General features: G+C 45.6%; 1 protein-coding gene across 1 annotated transcript in view; it reads left to right on the plus strand.

Moving 5' to 3' along the window:
• The window catches only part of LOC116885177 (autism susceptibility gene 2 protein homolog), a 486,489-nt gene that overhangs the window by 275,029 nt on the left and 190,788 nt on the right, over positions 1 to 20,672 (plus strand). Inside the window, exon 2 of the mRNA XM_032886391.1 lies at positions 9,275 to 9,487. Within this exon, the coding sequence (XP_032742282.1) occupies positions 9,275 to 9,487 (213 nt within the window). The remainder of the gene's footprint in view (positions 1 to 9,274; positions 9,488 to 20,672) is intronic.

Raw genomic sequence — 20,672 nt, forward strand, 5'->3', positions numbered from 1 at the left:
GAAACCTGAAATTAACTGTTCAGGTCGTTTACCAAGTTAAAAAAAAAAAAGTGTAGTTGATTTGTGTTCCTTTTGAGAATTGCTAATGTATCCCATGTGCAAACTTTAACCAGAACGTTATTTTGCAAATACTTTCCCATAATATGGCATATCCTCATGTTTCCACTGTGTACACATTGATGGTATACGTGTATGTGTGGGATGGTGATATGTCTTCAACAGAGTGCGCCTATGGAGGCCAGAACAGGATACGGTGTCTCCTAGTGCTCGAATTGGAAGTGGTTGTGAACCATTAAGTATGGGTGTTTGGAACCAAACTGAACCCTCCAGAAGAGCAGTGTATACTCTTAACCCCCGAGCAAACTTTTCAATCTTCACAGTGTCCTTTGAAGATCAGAAGCTTTAATTTTTGACTTGTCAATTTTTCTTTTTATGGGTGGTGGTGATTTTGCACCAGAGAAATCTTTGCCTAGCCTGAGTTTCTAGGAATTTTTGTATTCCGTTTACCTTGAGGATAATTTTTTTTTGGAGCTGAGGACCGAACCCAGGGCCTTGCGCTTGCTAGGCAAGCGCTCTACCACTGAGCTAAATCCCCAATCCCTGAGGATAATTTTAATATTTAGTTTTATAATATATTCAGAAGCAATTTCTTTTCAATGGGCTCAAGTTACGAATTGAAATTATTGCCCCGGTTTACGTATTACCCTTTGCTAAAAGGGCTGTTTTTGAGCTGTAGAGATGGCTTTGCAGTTCCAGGACCTGTTTGGCTGAGCGTTCATGTTGGATGGCCTGCCATGCTAGTTCTGGGGCATCCAGTGTCCTCTTCTGGCCTTGCAAGGCACTGTACAAATATGGCACCCACTCATACATACATACATACATACATACATACATACATATGTACATACATTAAAAGAAAACCTAAAAAGAAGACTTGAATCCAGAATAACGTTTGTGTTCTTATTTAAAACCAGCTGCTGATGTCCTTTTCGATCTTCTTCCTGCTTTATTGATCCTTGTCTTTAGCCTTATGTCCAGCTAGGGAATTCACTTTTTATTCCGTGTGAAAGGTGCCAGTACAGAACATCCTGCCCCGTCCTCAGGTATCCCTCAATAAATATTCATCGATTTCTCTCCTGCTGTGACTAAGCAGCTTTGGTTTGGGAATCCTGTTTGATATTTTGAACAGATGACAGAGTATATGGCACATGTCAAACATATTGAAGTGGGAGTAAAGGAAGTGGTGTGTGTGTGTGTGTGTGTGTGTGTGTGTGTGTGTGTGTGTGTGTGTCCTTCCATCCATTCGTCCGTCCGTCTGTCTGGTGAATCTGAACATGAATGCACATACCCATGCATACACGTGTATGGGTGTGCCTCTAAAGGCCGGCAATCGACATCAGCGTCGTCTTTGATTACATGGATGTATTACACACTGAAGCAGGGTATTCTCACTACAGTCTAGATCTGTGGTTTCACCTAGTTCAGCTACTCACTTCATATCCAGAGACCCCATCTCTGTCACCCCAGTGCTGGGATTATAGGTGAACCGGCGTCTCTGCTCGGCATTTCTGTTGGTGCTAGGGATGTGATCTGCAGCTCTCATGCTTCCCCATCAGGAGTTTTTTCACAGCTCCCTCTCTTGATTTGTTTGAAAGATGGGAATATTTAAATCTAACACATATCTGCAGAGAAACTCATGTAGACACCGAAGTCCCAATGCTTCTCAAGTATTGAGAATACATGGGTGTGCCACTGTACCTGGCTGAGATAAATTTTTAAATGACATACTGGATATTGATTTTTCTTTTATAATACTCCATTCACTATATAGTGGGGGCTCCGAGAGTCTGTTCATTAATTTTTTTTCCGTTTAAAAATCCAAATTGTAGACTCATATAAATACAATCACACAGAATTTTGGGAGCAATGGACTTTACTAAAAACACCTTTCACTTATCTCTTTAGACCTTTGCAGCTCATTTGCACAGGGGCTTTGATGGAATGAATAGTTGCTGATGCCATTCAGAAAATAAGTACAGTGCCTCGTAGTAAACCAACCAAAGGCCCACCAGAGTAAAATAATGGTAGATACACATTCATGTGATGACTAGAAGAACATATCTTATTTTCCCCCAACTTCTTTGTTAGCTATTTCACTTAGGTGTAATTGTCACCTTAGCCCAGCCTTGGGTCACCAGAGAGAAGCTTTCATCAGGGAATTTTCTAGATCAGATTGTCCCCTACGCACAATGTGGTGAGTCTTGAGTCTTAATTGATGTAGGAAGTCCCAGCCCAGTGTGGGTGGCTCTGTACCTAGGCTGTTTACAGAAACCGGCTAAGCATGACCTTGTGATTTATCCAGCAAGCATCATTTATTCTTCCATGGTTCTTTGAGTCCCTGCCTTGACTTCCCACAATGGTAGACTGTCCTCTGGAAGTTTAGTCAAATAATTCTCACCCTCCCAGTTTCTTTCAGTCATAGTGTATGTCATAGCAGCAGAAAGGAACCTTGAGATCAAATATCTCAGAGAAGAACGTGTGTCCACACTTAGACACACACAGGCACACCTCACGGCCTTTCTACCGGTGGCGGACTGTTCTCGGATTAATATGATTGGAAACATCAGACAGAGACTCTTTGCAAAACCCATTTCCTGCAAAGCAGGCAAATTGCACCCCTATTTCCCGTCATCTCTCCTTCATCTGTAATCAGCAAATGGGGACCCTCAGCCTGCATTGTGTTTCATGTGCAGAGTGTTAGCCTCCCCGAGTTTGCAAAACACTGATCCTCCTCCTTTTGAAATTCAGGAGTAGTAAGGTAAGCCTTGGGCAGAAGATTGTAATTTGAGGGAAGGGGAAGTCAAGAATCAGATCACCTGTTCTGAAGAGGGCTGCTGCAGAAGGAAATTGCTCTGCTTCATCAGTGTCTGAGCCTCTGAAGGGATGTGCTCCTGTCATCCCGCCCTCCATCTCCAGTGACCTAAAAATCACATAATTTCCAACATTCACAGAACTGATTCCTCTGTGCATGGCTTGCGCTCTTACCCCCTCTATTGCCAGCAGATGTGTCTAAATCTTTCCACTCCACAGCCAGGCTTCTGTTGCTGTGCGGTTGTCTGGAAATGAGTAAGTGCCCTCAGGCAAGATTTATCAGACTTCTCACTTCCAGCCTCCCAGGGTTTGGGTAGGTGGAGCAGACTTATCTCTGGCCTCTTAGGGTCTTAGTCTGAGCCTGAGAATTAAGCAGTCCTAAAATAGATTAACGGGAGAATGGCGTGTATTTAAAACACACACAGAAGTCACTCAGGGAAAATAAAATCCCTCGAAGGAGGAGCCAAGTATGGGGTACTTGACTGTAATCCCAGCACTTAAGGAATAGAAGCAGGGGGACCAGGGCTCAGGGTCACCCTTTGTGACTAAGCCTGGGAGACTTGAGACCTTCTCAAAACAACAACAATTAACACTTCAGAAGTGACACGATTCATATGCTCACGTACTTGCCAAATAGGGATGGCAGTTTTAGAGGCATACCCTAAATCTTTGGGGATATTAATGAAGGCAAGAGCTGTTTCACCAGATGAATTTGTGCACATCTTTCTGAGCCGTGTCTCCCCGTCTCTGTATTTTCTGTCTCCCACGCCAGCTAGATACCTTGCACTCGGCATACCTTCCTTCCCCTCTGCCTGTGGGGACGATATTTCTTTTCTATTGGCTAAGCGAGGGCAGAGTGTCCCTCTTGAATCTGCTGATTTTCAAGTACCTTCAGTTTACAATAATCCTTCTGCCAAGTGGCATGTTTTCAAGTGGCATGTGCTGCCACCTTTCATTCATTCGCTAAATGCTTCCCTTGCAGAATGAGAAGTGGCGTCGTTTTATAAAGCACTGCAGGTTATTCTGATGGACTGTCTCCCTCGGCAACTGCTCGCCTAGTCAACTCACAAATTAACAGGCCTTTGAAAATTGCTGCTCATTGATCCCGGAATGTTCTTTTATATTCTAGATGGCTCTAGCCATCCTGTAGCCGTAGCATTGAGAGTAACCGTGTTTCTTCAAGGGAATTCTTAAATTAATTACCGCTGATGCCTTGATGGGGGGGTTGATGTGTACACATGCATGGAGTCATGCAATTGTATGAGTATTGATAGGTTTGTATTATATCTTATCCTTTGGTTTATAATTAGCCTTTTTGTGGTTTGTCATCAGCCCTTTTATGTGTATGAGTAGAGGGGGACGTTGGGTGGCTGTCATGCTTTATTAATCAGGGTTCTCGAGTAGAACAGAACTTATAGAACGAATCTGATTTGTCCGTGTGTCTGTCTCTCTGTCTGTCTGTCTATAGAATGAATCTGATCTGTCTGTCTATAGAATGAATCTGATCTGATCTGATCTGTCTGTCTGTCTGTCTTCCTGTGCATCTATGGGACTTTTTCGAGCAGCATCCTGGCTGTTGTCCAGCGTGCCCAACTCGGCTTGGTGTCTCAGCTGGTCCTCAGTGTATGTTGAAATCCTAAAGAAGTGGGTTGTCATGCTAGGGAAGGGATGGAGTTGACAGCCAGAGTGAGGGCAAGCCATCAAGGAGCAGGTGCTTCCCCATTCCACATACTGTATGGGCTACCAATGGAAGACGTGGCCCATATGTAAGGTGTGTTGTCCCGCCTCTGAAAAGATCCAGATTCAGGATGGATCTCCCCACTTCCCGTAAATCAGTCAAGACAAATCCCTCACAGGTATACCCAGATACCTTAGTTGATTCCACATGCAGTCACATTGGCAGCCACGAGTAGCCGTCATACCTGCTCTCTCACTCTGCACCCTATTTGCAGGGTCTCCCACCATATTTGGGGCTAGCATACTGCTGAGCACTGGCTCAGACGTGGGTGTGGTCCCAGGCCCAGCCTTCTAGATGGGCGGTGTGGATTTTAATGCAGGTCCTCATGTGATATAGGAAGTGCTCTTCTCCAGTGATCCATTTTCCTATCTTCCTGTGTTTGGCGTCCTTATTTATATGGATTTGTGTGTGTGTGTGTGTGTGTGTGTGTGTGTGTGTGTGTGTGTGTACAGATATATAAATACACAGTGTCTGAAAGCAGAAGCCTCTTATGTGTGTGTGTATATATTACTTATAATTTACTATGTAGTGACATCTATACTGTCTGTAAGAAGCCATATATATATGTATATATATATATATTATATGTAGTATCTATGAAGCATATCTCTCATGCCTGAAAGAAGAAGTTTCCAATTATGAAAAGCATTTTAAGCCTCTACAGAGACACAGGTCTTTCCTCCCTCCCCCTCCTCCCTCAGAGTGAAGAAGCTCTGTATTAATTGGCCCAAAGATGATTGTACCACTGTTTCTAAGATTTTATCGGGTTTCTGGCAAGCTAATGTCCTGGCATGGGGTCTGTTTGTTCCATGTAGCTGTTTCGCTCAGCTGTGAGAATGCCTTGATTAATATGTTACAGGAAAATAAAATGGATTTGAAAAAAAAAACGTAACGTACTCTCATGAATATTAATTCACATTTGTATGGAACTGGAGATAATTTTTAGTATACTTCTGGAGGCACCTTCAGTCTGAATGGAGGCCTGATTTCTGAAGAGACTAAATGTGTGAGGCAAATTTATTCTTACTTGTTTATCTAAGATAGGATCTCTTGGGTCCCTGGATACAGCTCATTATATGGGTGAGCATGACCTCCTGCCTCCCTCCCCCAAGTGCTAGGAATATAGATCTGGACTGTCCCTCGTAGTGTTGTGTGGTCCTGAGGATGGAACCCACATTTCCACGTATGATAGACAGGTGCTCTACCGGCTGAGGTACACCTGCACCCCAGGATTGTGCTAGATGGGTATGGATGCTGTAACCACTTAGATTTCTATACTGAGACAGCAAATAGTCACCACTCTCTTGTCCTGTTCTGGACATTGGGTTGCTGGAGCCAGCTGTTCAGTGTTGTACTCTTTCCTGTTTCAAAGGATCATGGTACCACCTTCCTTCTTTTCTTTTTAATCTTCATTTAGCTTGCTAGTGTGCATTCGTATTACTTGATTAGTATGTATTCCTCTAATCCTGACCCTCAGGAGTGTACGGGGCACACCTTCAGCCCCTGACACCTCCATACACAAGTGCATTGCATCCTTAGCACTAAGCAGTCCAGTCCTGTTACGGTGCTAAGGCTGAACACAGTGAGGGCCAGTTTTAGCCCATGCAACCTGCTGTAGGAAATGGCACAAATTGGTGCTCAGACATAGTGTGCAGTGTAGCCCAGTGCTTGGCCAAGGCAGAGGCAGAGGGGTCAAAGTTCAAGAGGGAGCTCTAACACACAGTGACTTTGAGGCTATCCTGACTGTATGAAGAGAGCCTTTCGCCAAAAACCCAGGGGTAGACAGAGGGAGGTAGGCGATCATAAATTGAGTAGCTTGCAATGAAGCAATCTGTTTATATTTTTTTTTTCTAGGAGATGAAAAAGTAACAAAAGTCAAGGGGTTTATTGTCTGGTACAATTTAATTTCTCAGCCTGTGCCTTGACTGTGTCGTCACGTCACTTGTCACATGTTGGGAGGCGCACACAAGCTCTTAGGTTCCTTTTATTCATGACAGCTCTGTTCTCCTGAGACCACTCCCCAAAGTTCCCACGGTATCACCATGTTTGGTAGGATTTCAACCTGTAACTTTGAAGGCGTCCTGTTCAGACCCATACCTGTCCCACCAGGTCAAACTAATATGTGTGGCCTAAGGAGGGCGGTAGTAAGCAGTATTCTACATGACAGCTGGGGATTAACGGGTATTGAGAAGCAATGAAATAGATAATTGCAATTATAGAGTAACGGAGAAGTATTTTGAATAGGAGAAATAGGCCAACTTTATTTTCGTTTTTATTTATTTTCATATTTTTAATACCGTGCTAATTTTTTATGTATATAGTACATTTGGTCACTTTTATGCTTTCCCCCACCTCCCCGCCCTGGAAGAAAACCTTTTCTTTCATCCTCCTGCAGAGAGGGAAATGAAGAAACTTTTCTTTTCAACAGCTCTTCCTACTTTCATCTCTTTATTGTTTAAGATGTATTTACCTTTAATTGTGTATGTATATGTCATGTCTCTGTGTGGGGATCTCCCCGTGACTGCGCATGTCTGTGCATGGCAGAAGAGCGTGTTGTGTTCCCTGGAGCTAGAGTTACGGGCAGTTGTGAGCCACTTCTTGTGGGCTCTGGGATATAAACTCCCGTCCTCTGGTAGGGCTTCCTTAGGTCTAAGGCATCTCTCTTGGTTTTGTTTCCTCGTCGTTTTGTGTTCTGCTGAGCGTGATTGGTATCTCCCACAGGGACATAAGCAATTTATCAGTGACTACACTGCTTAAGAATATCCCTCTCCTTCTCCCAGCAGTAGTTAACTTCCTGGGCAGGGCTAGAGTTTATTTTTAAATGTGCCATTTTTAAGTGACCCTGAGGAAGCGTGTATATGTGGGGTAGAGTCAAAGAGCATTTTTCTTTGTGAGAAGTACCATCTCCACGTATTTATAAATAACCGAGGGACAAATCGTGTCTGTGTGAGTGTTCACTGTGTGTAGCATCTCAAAGGGTTCTGTAACACATGTTGAGTTCAGCTGTGCTTGCCGTCGTGCAGTTCTTCCTGAATTTAGCACATACTTCATGCTCCTTTTGGAAGTGTGCAATAATTGATGTCCGGACTTGGAGACAGTGTACATTGGAGCGCCTGCGGGAAGTCACTGGTTGTTCTATGAGGACTCAGAGTCACAGGGTTTACTAAGTTTCCTACTCTGGAGCCTTAATGTACCGATGACCTGCATGTCAATAACCCGAGATTTTGCCCTGCAGTTTATAAGGATTCAAGTCCCTATCCCAGCTCATTAATTGCCCAGCCCAGTGATACTATTGTTCATCTTGCGGTAAAGATAAAAATTAAGGTCACTTAGGGCTCGTGTTTTAACATATATAACGCATTAACAGTTGTAATGACACCCAACGCTGAGAGAGAGTGTGTGTGTGCATGTGCGCGTGTGCACACCCAGCTAGCAAGCTGTGGACGCTCCCCTGCTCTCTTGCTCTTGAGCCTGGGTTATATTCAGGACTGCACTCCTCTTGTCTCTTTGTGGGTTCTGGGGCATCTAAGCTCCTGCTTGGGTCTTCTGGTGACTTTGCCGCCCCACCTCTGAGCAGTCATTTCCTCAGCCCCGACAGTTCTCTTCTTTCTGACTCTATTCACCAGGGTCAGCTGTGTTTGCTGTGGTGCTGCTTTTCCTGAATTGAGCACAGAGTTAGTGTTCATTTTGGAAATGTGCGGGAATTAATGTACCAATCTGGAGGCAAAGTGCATTGGACTGCCTCTGGGAGGTCCTCGTGTAGGGAGCAGAGGAAGCCCTGATCTAGGGAGGTCCTGTGTGAATGTGCAGTGTTGACAGATATACAGCCCTGTCAAGGCTCCCATAGCTGCAGGCTCAGAGGGATGGCCATGCTTTCCCTGGGGAAGTGGGGAGTGTGGCGGGGGGTGGTTAGTGTGTGTGTGGGGTCGGGGAGAGTACAGGTGTTGGCAGTGCGTGCAGAAGATCTCTCTAGTCTCCCTGCTGTAGACATTTGCACCCTAAAGACTTCTATAGAGACCGCTTGTGCTGAGACTAGCTAAACGTGTGTTTCCCCTCCAGTTGTCCACAGTAAACCCTGTCTCCCTCCTGCTTTATCTGAATGGAAAACCCCAGCTTCTTGTTCAGCTGTCTGCTACAACACTGCTTCTCTGCAGCTCTGGGTCCCTGGAACTTCTCTGGTTCAGACACCAGTCTGCTTGACGCCAGCCTCTGTCTCTGTCTGTGTGTCCCGTGTGTCCATCCACTGTCTTTTCTTTATCCCTGGAGGTGTGTTGGATGTGGCAGTGCTCATGTGGTAAGACCAGCACTCAGATGGCCAGTGGAGGATTCCTAATGCTTGGTGGAAAGCCATTCTAGCCAAATGAGCAAACCCTGGGCCAGTGAGAGAGAGGCTCTGCCTCAAACCGAAAGCAGTTGTCAAAGGCGCCAGAGACTTACCTTTGGCTTCTACGCGTCCGCAGATGTTCATCCATACCTCCCTCACCCAACACGATTGCACACAAACACAAAGGACTATGATCCGCATATGTATGGCGTTGTTAGGGATTCAGGAAACTGGATTACTATTTCTGTACCCATTCCTTCCTCGCGGACAACCTTATCTAGTCTGTGACCTTAGATACCCGTGTAACCACCACTTCCCTTTTCTTCTCTTCTCTTCTGCAGAAAGATGTAGCAGTTAAGCCTCAGGAACGTGTGGAGAAACGGCAGAATCCCCTGACCAAGAAAAAACGAGAAGCTCTTACCAATGGCTTGTCCTTTCACTCAAAGAAGAGCCGGCTCAGCCACTCGCACCACTACAGCTCAGATCGAGAAAATGACCGCAATCTCTGCCAGCACCTTGGGAAGAGAAAGAAGATGCCTAAGGGAGTCAGACAGGTGAGCAAGCCTGGCTCATTCTTTCCTAGGCCCTCCTCTCGCCGTGCGCACCTCTGCAGTTCTTCTCTGTGGGTGACAGTTTTGTTTTTTTTTTTTTAATATGATGATGAAGTAATTGCTTTGCAAAGTTCTGTGCTTGATTCAAAATAGTATTGTCAAACTCTAGGTGTGTCGACAGTATTTGACTAGTGCTTCGCCATTGGCCCCCTTTCGTTAGGTGTTCTGCGTGTCAGAGCGCCGTGTAATACTGCTGGTATCTGAGGGAGATAGAGGGTCCGGCTTCTGTAGATATCTTTGTGGTGTGGACAGCCCGCTTGGAAAAATTGGCTACCTCTGTTGTACATCTCAGGGTTCTTGTGCGCGACAAATGGTGGTCTGTGTTAGCAGGCCCTAATGTAAAATTCGTACTGAGCTGTGGGGAAGGGAAGTCGTGATAAAGAACGCCCGCCTGTGTGCTACATTTGGTTTCTATGACCCTCAGACTTGGGATGGTCTTTGTAATTGTTTGAACAGAGGTTTTTGTCGTGGGCGTGGCTTCTGGCCTGCAGATGATCAGGTTACAATGATCCACATGAAAAAACCGAACTTTACATTTAGGAAGTCTGTCTAATGGGAATCCTTCTGTGAAATGGACTGATAATGAAAGCAAAGCTGTCCTGAACAGTCACTCCTCATGGTGCTTGTAGATACCTGTGCCCTGTGGATTTTGATGGCCGTTGGGTAAGACTGGTTGTCATTTAAAAGCCACAGAGAAAGGACTTGCCATGGTCGACAGAGCAGGTGCTGAAACAGGTGATTTCTAGTTTGCAGATATTTCTCTCCCGAGTATACGGTCTGGGATCACAGGAAACGGTGCTTCCAAAACCTCCCGGGTCATCACAACCACATCATGTCCTGCACTGAACACCAATCCCCAGCATCGGTCCATGAGCTAATGGCATCTTCAGTGTGAGAACTTTACAGCTGGACCATGGGCAGGCTGGAAGTCACTTGTGTAAGACTTGGGCGAGTGTATTGTGAGTGACAACTTTTAGTCACAGGTTTGGAAAGATAAAAAGCCCTAAGAGGATGGAATGGGCTGTTTGGTGTCATAAAGGGGGCGACGGACATGCCTGTGTAGAGACATGGTAGAGTGGTGGGTGACAACAAGGACACAGAAAAGCCTGTATCATGACGTCCTCAGATATGACCCTAGGCATCAACAAACTCCCTGTCAGTAGGATTGTTAACACTTCTCAGTCGTTAGGACGTCTGCAGCAAATGGGCTACAGCCCCTTACTGTATAGCATAGGTAGCTGCTCATGCAGTAACCCTGACTACTGGGTAACTAACTGCCATGTATACTTTAGAGAATCGGACACTGGGGTTGTAAGAAATGAGGCGGTTTGTCGGAGAACCCCTTGCTATGTGGCATTTGTCTAATTACAATTAACATTTGTAAATTACACAAGATTTCTCTAGCCCCATGCTTCCCCTGTGTATTGTTTCCCTTGTTCGGCATCAGGGTTGAGCATGGAGGGAAAAGAACTCTAGATCATAGGATGGAGGGAGAAGGATCTACAGATAGGAACAACGCGGTCAGACATCTACATTTGATTTTGGAAGCGGGATATCCTACGTGCACAGCAGGCGTGCCGCATTGGAAAGTATGCACTGGGCTTGCACTTTGTTTGCACTGGGGTTGAGGCGCTGGGCAGAGGGAACGAAGACTGGGGTGGATAAAAGGTGACATTGCTCTGGAATTTGTGTTCCTTGCTAATGCGCAAATATAATTACCACTGCAGAGAGGCTGTAATATTGTCACCTTTGTCCCAGACCCTCTTGACCTCCCAACATGATGTAGAACTGCTTCTGACCCTGTCAGGTGAGGGACCACATTACCTCCCGGCCAAGGCCAAGCGCTATGTCTTTTTCATGGCCCTGTCTCGCTTTTCTTTCCTTTGCCCTCAATCCTTGCGATTTTCCTGAAGCCAGGAGTTTTAGAATTCTTCTGTGAAAATAGCAGTGAGACTATCAGAAGACTGGGGTCACGCATCGGGAAGTTGATTTTGGATCTTGGTAGTCAAATCACACTTTGGGTATTAAGGATATTTGCACTCAAAGCTTTGAAGAGTACTTACAGAGGACCTGCAGATAATAAAGGATGAATCCCACCTTTCACCAGTATAAGAAAACATAGTATATTCCTATGTCCTTTATTCGTGCTGGACTATACCAGTTTATTAAGAATGTTATTTATGTTAGGAGAGAAAGTAGAGTTGATAACTGAGGTAAAAGCACCGTACCTGTTATTCATAATAATTTTAGAATTACTCTCTGCTGATGCCCTACTGGAAAGTGAAGCTCCCGACGTATGCTCCTCAAGGGATCCCTTTGGAGCCGCATGGTAACCTCATCCATAGCATGGCCAAATGGAGGGTCCTAGAGATCTTTGAAGGAAGACCATAGCGGGCCTAAAGAAGGCAACTTATTTCACTCCGTCTGTATTTGAGTAATGGCTCTATGAAGACATTTAAATAAGAAGAGAAACTGCTGTAGGGCAAGGTACCCTCCATTATAGGAACACTGAGTGGTACAAGGTAAGGCACTATAGTCTGATAATTCTAGGAACAGATGGAAGCCATTGGAATGGCTCAGAATGGAAAGAGACCTTGTTGCCAACCCCAGGGGTCCTTGTGTAGTCCTTAGGATTCACAGAGTAGAAGGAAAGAATCAATTCTAGTAAGTTACCCCGAGAGACAGACAGACAGACAGACAGACACACACACACAGACACACAGACACACACACAGACACATGCATGCACACAAACACACGTACAGTTAAAAGAACAATGAGCAGGATTGTTTTGTATTGTGTTAGAGGCCAGTACTTACCACAGTCACTTCCCCGTGTCCCTTGAGTCCCTCCAGGTAGAATAACTGATTCTATTTTAGCTGGCAGGAACCTTGAGTTGATAGTGAGCCTTGAGGAGAATTCTCCAGTCTGTTCTTTAGAGCATCTGACTAATGGAGTTAAAGCCTGAAGACTTACAGATGATGGTGGGCATGAGGAAGAGGGATCCTGGTCTCCCGTCTTTACATGTGCAAAGTGAATTAACTTTGCATCCTATTAGGGTGGTGCTTCCTGAGCAGGCAACTTAATACATGGCTTTCCTGTAATTATGGAAGACATTACTCTTTAGCAGAGAGGAAATAATAGGATTTTTTTTTTTTATTCCCTGAGAGTCTGTTGAAAGCAACTAATCTTTTCACTCTGAGCGTGCAATTATATACTTTTAAGAGAGAAGGGGGAAAAAGGTGTAGTTCTAAAACCAAATTGCTTTTCCTTCCCTTGTCTGATTATAAAACCACGGCTCCTGTGATGTGTTTCCATTCTGTCAAAAGAAAGTGTTTTAATTGGCTCTTAGCTTATTTGCTGGATTATGGTTTAAGGATAAATACATACTGTCTTAGAAGAGGGGTGATCAGTAACCGAGTTGGCAAATGGTTGGAGGTTTCAGCAACATTGTCCCAGTCTCCGAAAGAGCGGGAGGGAAAAAAAAATATCCGATCAAAGGCTGGAATTGCTGTGACACAGAACAGTTAGTGTCTCTGTGACCTGCTGTTCCGAAAACGTTCTTCCTGGGAAAGGCATGAACGATTTCTCCTCTCATCCTCCAGTGTCCAATTATAGTGACTTCCACCTTGGGGAACGAGTGCTTGTGGGGCTTACTTACAGGGCAGGGGTGACAGGTTGCTAACATTCGAGTGGGCGACAGTCTTCCCCCAGCACAGATGACGCTCTCCCCGTGGCTTCCTAAGGCTTTGCCAGCCTGTGTGCACCAGTACCTACAGAACACTTGGAAGGCCAGATGTGGGCAGAATTGTATACAAAAGTCGTGAATTGCCTCAAGTTTTGGGTGAGGTCCCAATGGTCTTCCCTACTCCCTCACTTTATGAGGGGGTGCGAACAGTCTACCAGCCCCATCATGGTGGACAAACCAGCATAGCTGATTTCGTGGAGGTTGGTGGCAGTGTGGCTTGCAGGATTGCTCATTACCGTGTTTACTTTTTCTCCTGTGGAGAACTGTGAGTACGTATGATAGGAGCAGACATTAGAAGTGTTAAGTTTGCTGAAGACGTTTCAGGGGATACGTCTCCTCCTGCTTTGACGTGGCGGTATAGCGAGAGGAAGCAGTACCTCTCTATTGGACCTTCCTTCTTTAATTGGGAAACTGAGTCAGGCCGTATCCACCAAGCAGTTACGTGTTTCCTAACCCTCTCGTGAAATTTTGACTCTCCGCAGACATTTTGGGAAAACGTGATCTTTCCCTGAGCGTTAAAGAAACTTTGATTTTCTATACGTCTTAACTTCTGTGCCATAGAAATTTATGCTTTAAAAATTCAGTGCTCTACAGTTTAAAGCACAGAGACGACAGAGGGGTTTAGAAATAGTGCAGCCATTTTGAAAAGGTGATGAGCCTTGGGAGAACTCTGAGTTAGCTTTGATTGAAGTTCTAAATGTGTTCAATCCATTAATTTGTCCTTTGCAATACGAAGTGCACTGGAGGAAATAGTCTGAAGAGAGTGAGAGGCCATCACTTGGTTATATGAGAGTGATGCGTATGTGTGTGCATGTCCGTTTCGTGTGTGTGTGTGTGTGTGTGTTTTGCATGCGGGTATGCACGTGTCCATGCATATCTACCTGCAAGTGTAGATGGAAGCCAGAGGACAACTTCAGCTGTCATTTCTCAGGAGACACTGTCCTCTTTCTCTTTTGGGACAGTATAGCTTTGTCTCGGAGGGAGCCTGCTAATTCACCTAGACTGGCTTTTAGTAGGCACGACAGAGATTGTTGCTAAGAAAATTTTGTTCTCAGACTTGAACAAAAATTGAATGATGTGTATAGACAGACGATCAAACACTGAGGAAGTTAGAGTAACAGATTTATCCTTTCAGGATGGGAGAAGCCTAGAGTAAAGCCTGTTGAGCCTAAGATGGCGAGAATAGTTTATAAAGTCCGAGTCTCCTCTTTCTTCTGTTGTCCTTTCCAGATCTCCAGTCTCATGTCCTTCCGACATGTCTAGTAGAAGAATCTTTTGCAGAAAAGAAGCTGCCATCATGGGGAGTCTGCCCTAGTTATCCTTATATACCCATCCCCCCGCCCCCTTGGATCAAACACTGGGAGAGGGCAGTAACCTTTTCAGCTGCTTCCTGCCGGGGGATGGGTGGAGTCTAGGGGTTGTGTGTTCAAGAGAGAGAGATGACTCTTACAAGCTAGGTTCCATGGCAGGTTCAGGATTCTGTGACAGGATCTCACAGTGCATCTGAAGCTCCATGTGTAGGACCTGTTGTACAAGCAGGGAGGGAGAAGTAGAAAGGCCAGGCTTCTTTAGCATATCCAGCATTGGATGTCCCTTTCCAAGAAAGGTCTACCTAGCAGCAACTAATCTAAGGCCGATCTCAAGAGTGGAGATCTCAGGATCTGTTTTCAGGCACCTGATGGCTGTAAATGTTTAGAGACAGTGTGAGGTCTCACCCAAATGGTTTCCAGTGAGAGTGAGAGAGAAGCCACAGCAGTGGGTCTTTGAAAACAGTAGTGGGCCTGTCCCTCTGGGCCATAGGTAGGCACTGCCTGCAATGTTGGCGTTGAGGCATGTTCATGGCATTCTATGTCTGGGAAGCATTTTTCCACATAAAAAAATTTAAATCACTTAATGAGAAATAGTTGTCAGAATAACATCTCATATGAATTCAAGTCTAATATCTAGGGAGGCCTGTAATCTTCTAAACTGTTAAAGAAACACATCAAACGTGGTCTTCCTTAGTTACACTTTCTTTTGGTTATTTAAAACCACAGGGGTAGCCCGAATTTATCACATTTTTTATTATGAGGGTCATTTGTGGATGGGGTCCACAGGGGTCCCATGGGCTCGAGAGGAACCTCTGTCTCCTCCTTTGGCCTTACCCTTACCAGGTGCTTCATCGATGTGATGAAAGCCAAAGGCCTTACTTAACCAAGGCGTGGCTTGGAATCATAGAGGGAAATTTCCCCTGTATTCACACTCTTCGTTGCAAAGTAGACACTGGTTAGAGCTCACCCGGTAGGGTCTCTGTGGCCTCTCTGAACAGGAGAAATGGTCACTCTGAAATGCCTCGTAGTCTCCTGTGACTGACTTGACGTTGGAGGACCAGGTAGTCTTCCTTTTCATCCCTCTGACCACCTTAGTACAACTTGTAAGGATGGTTATCGAGCACCCAGTCTGGTACTCTTACCTGCTATGTAATATGTAAATAAAACTTGGGCAGAAACCTAACACTTACACTGTCAGTCAACAACCACCTTTGTTCTCCAATCCGTCCTTGTAATTACCATGGCGAGTTCAACAATAGATCGTCAGCTTTAAGGAAAGATTCGGTATCAGTGACTTGCACCTTGTCCTTTTACATAACCTTACTCAGACTGCCTTAACTTAGGCAAGCTTTCCAGCTTTCTTTCTCATTCTTGACAGTCGTAAGAGTCATCTCACAAGATACAATAACCGTGGCACATCCATAGTCCATGAGCCTGGCCTTGGTCTTTTGCAAGCTGATGCAGATGATGTCATGGCAGCTGCTCGGCTTGGAAGATAGTGCTGTGTAGCTCCACCTTAAAGAAAGAAATTGATTTCCAAATTGCATGCATTATAAGTTACTATATTGTGTGTGCATTCTGTTAAAATGGTAGGGCCTGGAAATCCAGGTAACCCTGTGTGGGGTTCTGCACTTTACGAAAGAGCCTTTGCCTCTCTCTGGAAAAATTACAACAACAGGATTAAAATGGTGGCATGTTTGCCTGACATTGAAAATTTTGAAACATAGGCACATGACCCATTCTAAGAGCAGAGGTTGTTCTTTACAGTTAGAGCTGTTATTAGAGATATCCAAAGGCAATTGCTTTCACTTACTATGTAGGGATTACATGCTGGCCTCACCTGGACAGAGGGATAGAGTTGTTGCAGCAAGGCCAGGTACATGAGCTTTCTGATGTATTTCTTGTACTCCTAATAGAGCATCATGTCCAGTAAATGTCTGTCCTGCTGGGACTGTTACCCCAGACTGGTCCTGTATTTGTTTTACTGTTACTACCACTCTTGGGAGCACCATTTATGACATTGGTTATGGTAGACATTATATTGCAAAGGAAGATTTATGGTAGAAAACTTAGATTAAACAAATCTAGCTAAAGCCCCATTTTTGAAGGTCTGTTAATTAGTTTTGAGTGGAAATCTAGGCCAAAACCCACACAGGTATTTATCCAGCGTGACTGCAGAGCCAACAGAATTCTGGAAACGAGAGCATTTGAAACACGGATGTAATTTGGGATTGTAGTTCCGTAATGGAAGGACATATGAACTTTGCTGTGTGCTCTTTCATAAATTTGCTGTAATAGCTAAGTGCCTGGAGGTGCTGAGAAATGGTGTTAAGAAATGTGAGCTGCAGTCAAACCACTTTAACTCATACTTCATAATCTCACTTAAAATGTAAATTGGGAGTTCATTTGCTTTTCCCAAAACCAGGGGATGAACACTGGCTAGGGAAGCAGGTAGTCTTAAGTGCAGATTTCCACCCCTCCTCCTCTTCTTCCTCCTCCTCCTCCTCCTTCTCCTCCTTCTCCTCCTCCAAATTCACTCCTCCCTTTGCAGCCCAGCTCTGCCACAGAACACCCGCTGTAGCCTCCCTGCTGCAACTCCAGTGGATCACACAGATTTTCCCTTCCAAACTTCTTTCCACTCAATGCTTGCTCCCAGCTCCTGGCTCCCAGCTCCAGCAGGAACCCAAAGGCTCATCTGGCCAGGGAAGGAAGTAGACTTGCTAGGTCTTCACCTCTTCCCGGCTACTTCAAATCCAATCCCCCAGTCTCATCCCTAGCTCTGCAGCAGACCACCTGCTGACGGCTCCCTTCCCCTCTGCCTCCATCACCAGCGGACCACACGTTCTTCCTCATATGTCCTTCTCTCCTACCCCAGTGTTTGTTTCATCCTAACCCCAGCGTCAGCAGTGCTCCCTGGGAAGCCACGGGCCTTTCTTTCCAGGGAGCCAGGGGGGTTTACTGCAGATCTTCACCTGTCCCTCTGCTCCTCCAGGTCCAGTCCCATTGTCCCCTCCCCCGTTCTACATCTGTCTGCTGCAGCCTCCCTTCTCTCCCAGCATCCATCTCCAGTGGATCATACCGATTTCCCCTCCCAACTGCTCTCTGGTTACATTGTCCCAGCCCCCAAGCCCCTGGAACCCAGGGGCCACTCTGGCCAGGAATGCAAGTAGGCTAATGGCATGTATTCCCTTCTACCTCTGTTCCTCCAAGTCCACAACCCCAGTCTCATTCCCACCTCTGTATCCAGCCTTCTTCCCTAGCCTTGCCTCACCCTGTGCCCACCTTCCCTGAGATCTAACTAAGCGTATCCTGGTGGAACACCCTACTTTCCTAAACTCCTATAAATCCCCTATCCCAGCCCCTCCCTATTTCTAAGCTCCCAATAACCTGAAACACCCAGGCTCGTTTATCCAGAATACTACTAGGTATTCCAGATGAAGCCCTGCCAGGATCCCAGAAGAATTGACAACACACAGCTACAGAGCTCTCCTAAGAACCAGACAGGAAACAGAAACCAAGGAATGAAGTGTCCACCTGGCAAACACAAGACAAGGTGCAAGCATCTAGGACAAAGCAACAATCTTTTCAGTTCCAGAGGCCTATATGCCAGGTCAAAAAACACATCAGTAAAATCCAGGACAATATGTCCCCACTAGAGCCCAACAAGCCTCCAAAAGCAGGCTCCACCCTATGTGAAGCCCAAGGAAAAGACTTTTAAAACAGCCTTTATGAATATGATAAAGGTCCTTGAAGCGCAAATGAATGAATCCCTTAACGAAATCTCTGAAAATACAAACAGTGGAAGGGATTCAATAAAACAGTTGAAGACTTGAAAGTGGAAATAGAATCAATAAAGAAACCCAAAACTCAGCAAATCTGGACCCCAAACCTTAGGAACTTGAATAGGTGGTTGACAAGGGTAGGGTAGGCTATAAGTCCTTTAATTTAAAACTGCATTGTGAGAGCCGAAAGGTTTCAGTGGTTACAGTTCAGGATTGGTCTGCCCTTGCAGAGGAGCTGGGTTTAGTCCTCACTACCTTGTCAGGCCACTAACAGTTACTTTAGCCCCAAGGGAGGCCAATGCCTCTGGCCTCTTGAGGGCACCCGAACTCAGATGCGCATTCCCACACACAAACCTACATGAATACGCACGATTAAAAAATAAAATAAAAGTTTAATACTCTGCTTTTGGGGTGGGGGAGTTGAATTGTACCTTCTCCCTTCTCACAAGAATACAGAGTTCTCTCCAGTGCAGCCCGACAGCAGCCACAGAACATGAAGCAATTCGCTAGCTTCTGCTCCCAGCCGTCCCATCCCTCCACAAGTCTGCACATGACAGGTATGGGTAGGAGTTGGGAGTGGGTGGGTGACTGCGGTTTTTTTACAGTGGTTTTGGTGGGGATCCAAGCAGATGGCTGTGATATCCACGTGCTCCAAGATTCTCGTGGGAGTTGATGGCGGTGACAGGCGACTCCCAATGTGCTATTTACAGTTTTGGTTTGCAGTCTCTCTGTGACATCTGAATGCTCTTTAGCAACTGCTTTCATTACTGCCTTTCGAGGAGCCGCTAATTGGAAATGAAATAGTGGGTGGGCTCTGAGGTGGGCAGGCAGGGACAGGTCCGTGTGGTAAGTACTCCCTCAGGACGGCTGGGCATCCTTACACCCAGTCTTTGGACCTTTTTCAAAATAGGGGAAGTCAGAGTGCATCTGGAGGTTCCGTACACATGAACACTCCCTGCCCAAACAGTCACATGTACACCTGTGGGTCCAGGAAGGAACTGAGTGAATGCCAGACGCGCTCTGCTTTCCCTGGTTAACTGGGAGCAGCCGTTCTGTCAAGTCTCCTGGCAGCTTGTGGTAGCCTCCTGAACCCAATGTAGGACACATATTTTTTCTTCTACCTGTCTTTGCAGAACCACTATTGCTACTACGAGTGGGTGGAAGGGTCGCATTGCACAAGTGTCTGTGTGGATATGTTCACGTGGAGGCCATAGTATAACTTTCCGTGAGCCTTCTCAAGTGCTGTCCACCTCATTTAGAGATGTTATTACTTACTGGCCTGGAATCTACTCGGGGTGAGTGACGAGAAAACCTAGGAGATCCTCTGGGGTCTGCCTCCCCAACACTGGGATTACAAGTGTGCACCACCACGCCTAGAATTTTATGTGGGTCATGGGGCTCAAGTTCAGGTCCTTGTGCTTACAAGTCCGTGACTCTGCTTGCTGCGCCGTCTCTCAGCTGCTGACTGGATGATCTCCCGAGCTTTGGGATTTACTGCGTGTTTGGGTTTGCCTGTGTTGCTTTTTCATCTATAAATTCTGACTTGTGATAGCTCTGTTGGAAGTAGGCATGAGGAGGGGAGAAATATACAGGTTTGGCCTCTGATCGCAGGTGATGGCCTTGGTTCAACACAGGGTTATGTTGTGTCCTTGATCGTCAGAGGTGGAGCAGGTCAGCATGGCTGAAATTGTCCCTCTCCTCAGTGTTAGCATGTGGGAAGGATTAGCACTCATTCTCAAAATAATTTTGCATGGAGAATTCCTGGGATGAGCAAGGAATGACCTCAAGCCTGAAGTTGTTGTCAGCTTCCCTTTAAATTACATTTAAAGATGGATATAATAGTCTGTCTCTCTCTCTCTCTCTCTCTCTCTCTCTCTTCTCTCTCTCTCTCTCTCTCTCTCTCTCTCTTTTCCCTTTGAGTGTTTTGGTAACTGTTATTTGGGACGGCACCATTCTGAATTGCACTTTTTGTTTGAATGGAAAGTGTTTGCTCTTCTCAGCCCCTGAGGCTAGGGCTGAAGGGACCTCTGTGACATAAGCCTTTTTATGTACTTAACCCTCAGTCCCATTAGACCTGCTTTGCTCTAGGAACCCAACTGTTTTAATGCATCTGGGCACAGCTCCGTCCTAATGATGTTGAAACAGCAGTTTTTGGTATTTCAGATAAAGGCCCGAGTCTTGCCTGTTGATACAAGCATTGATTCTGTAGCAGGTAAAGGGAACAGAGTCCCTGCTGGAGGTCTGGTGCTTCCTCATACCCAGTGGTATGCATGCATCCGTGCACTGGT

The sequence above is a fragment of the Rattus rattus genome, chromosome 16, assembly GCF_011064425.1.
Source record: "Rattus rattus isolate New Zealand chromosome 16, Rrattus_CSIRO_v1, whole genome shotgun sequence".
Classification (NCBI taxonomy): Eukaryota; Metazoa; Chordata; class Mammalia; order Rodentia; family Muridae; genus Rattus; species Rattus rattus.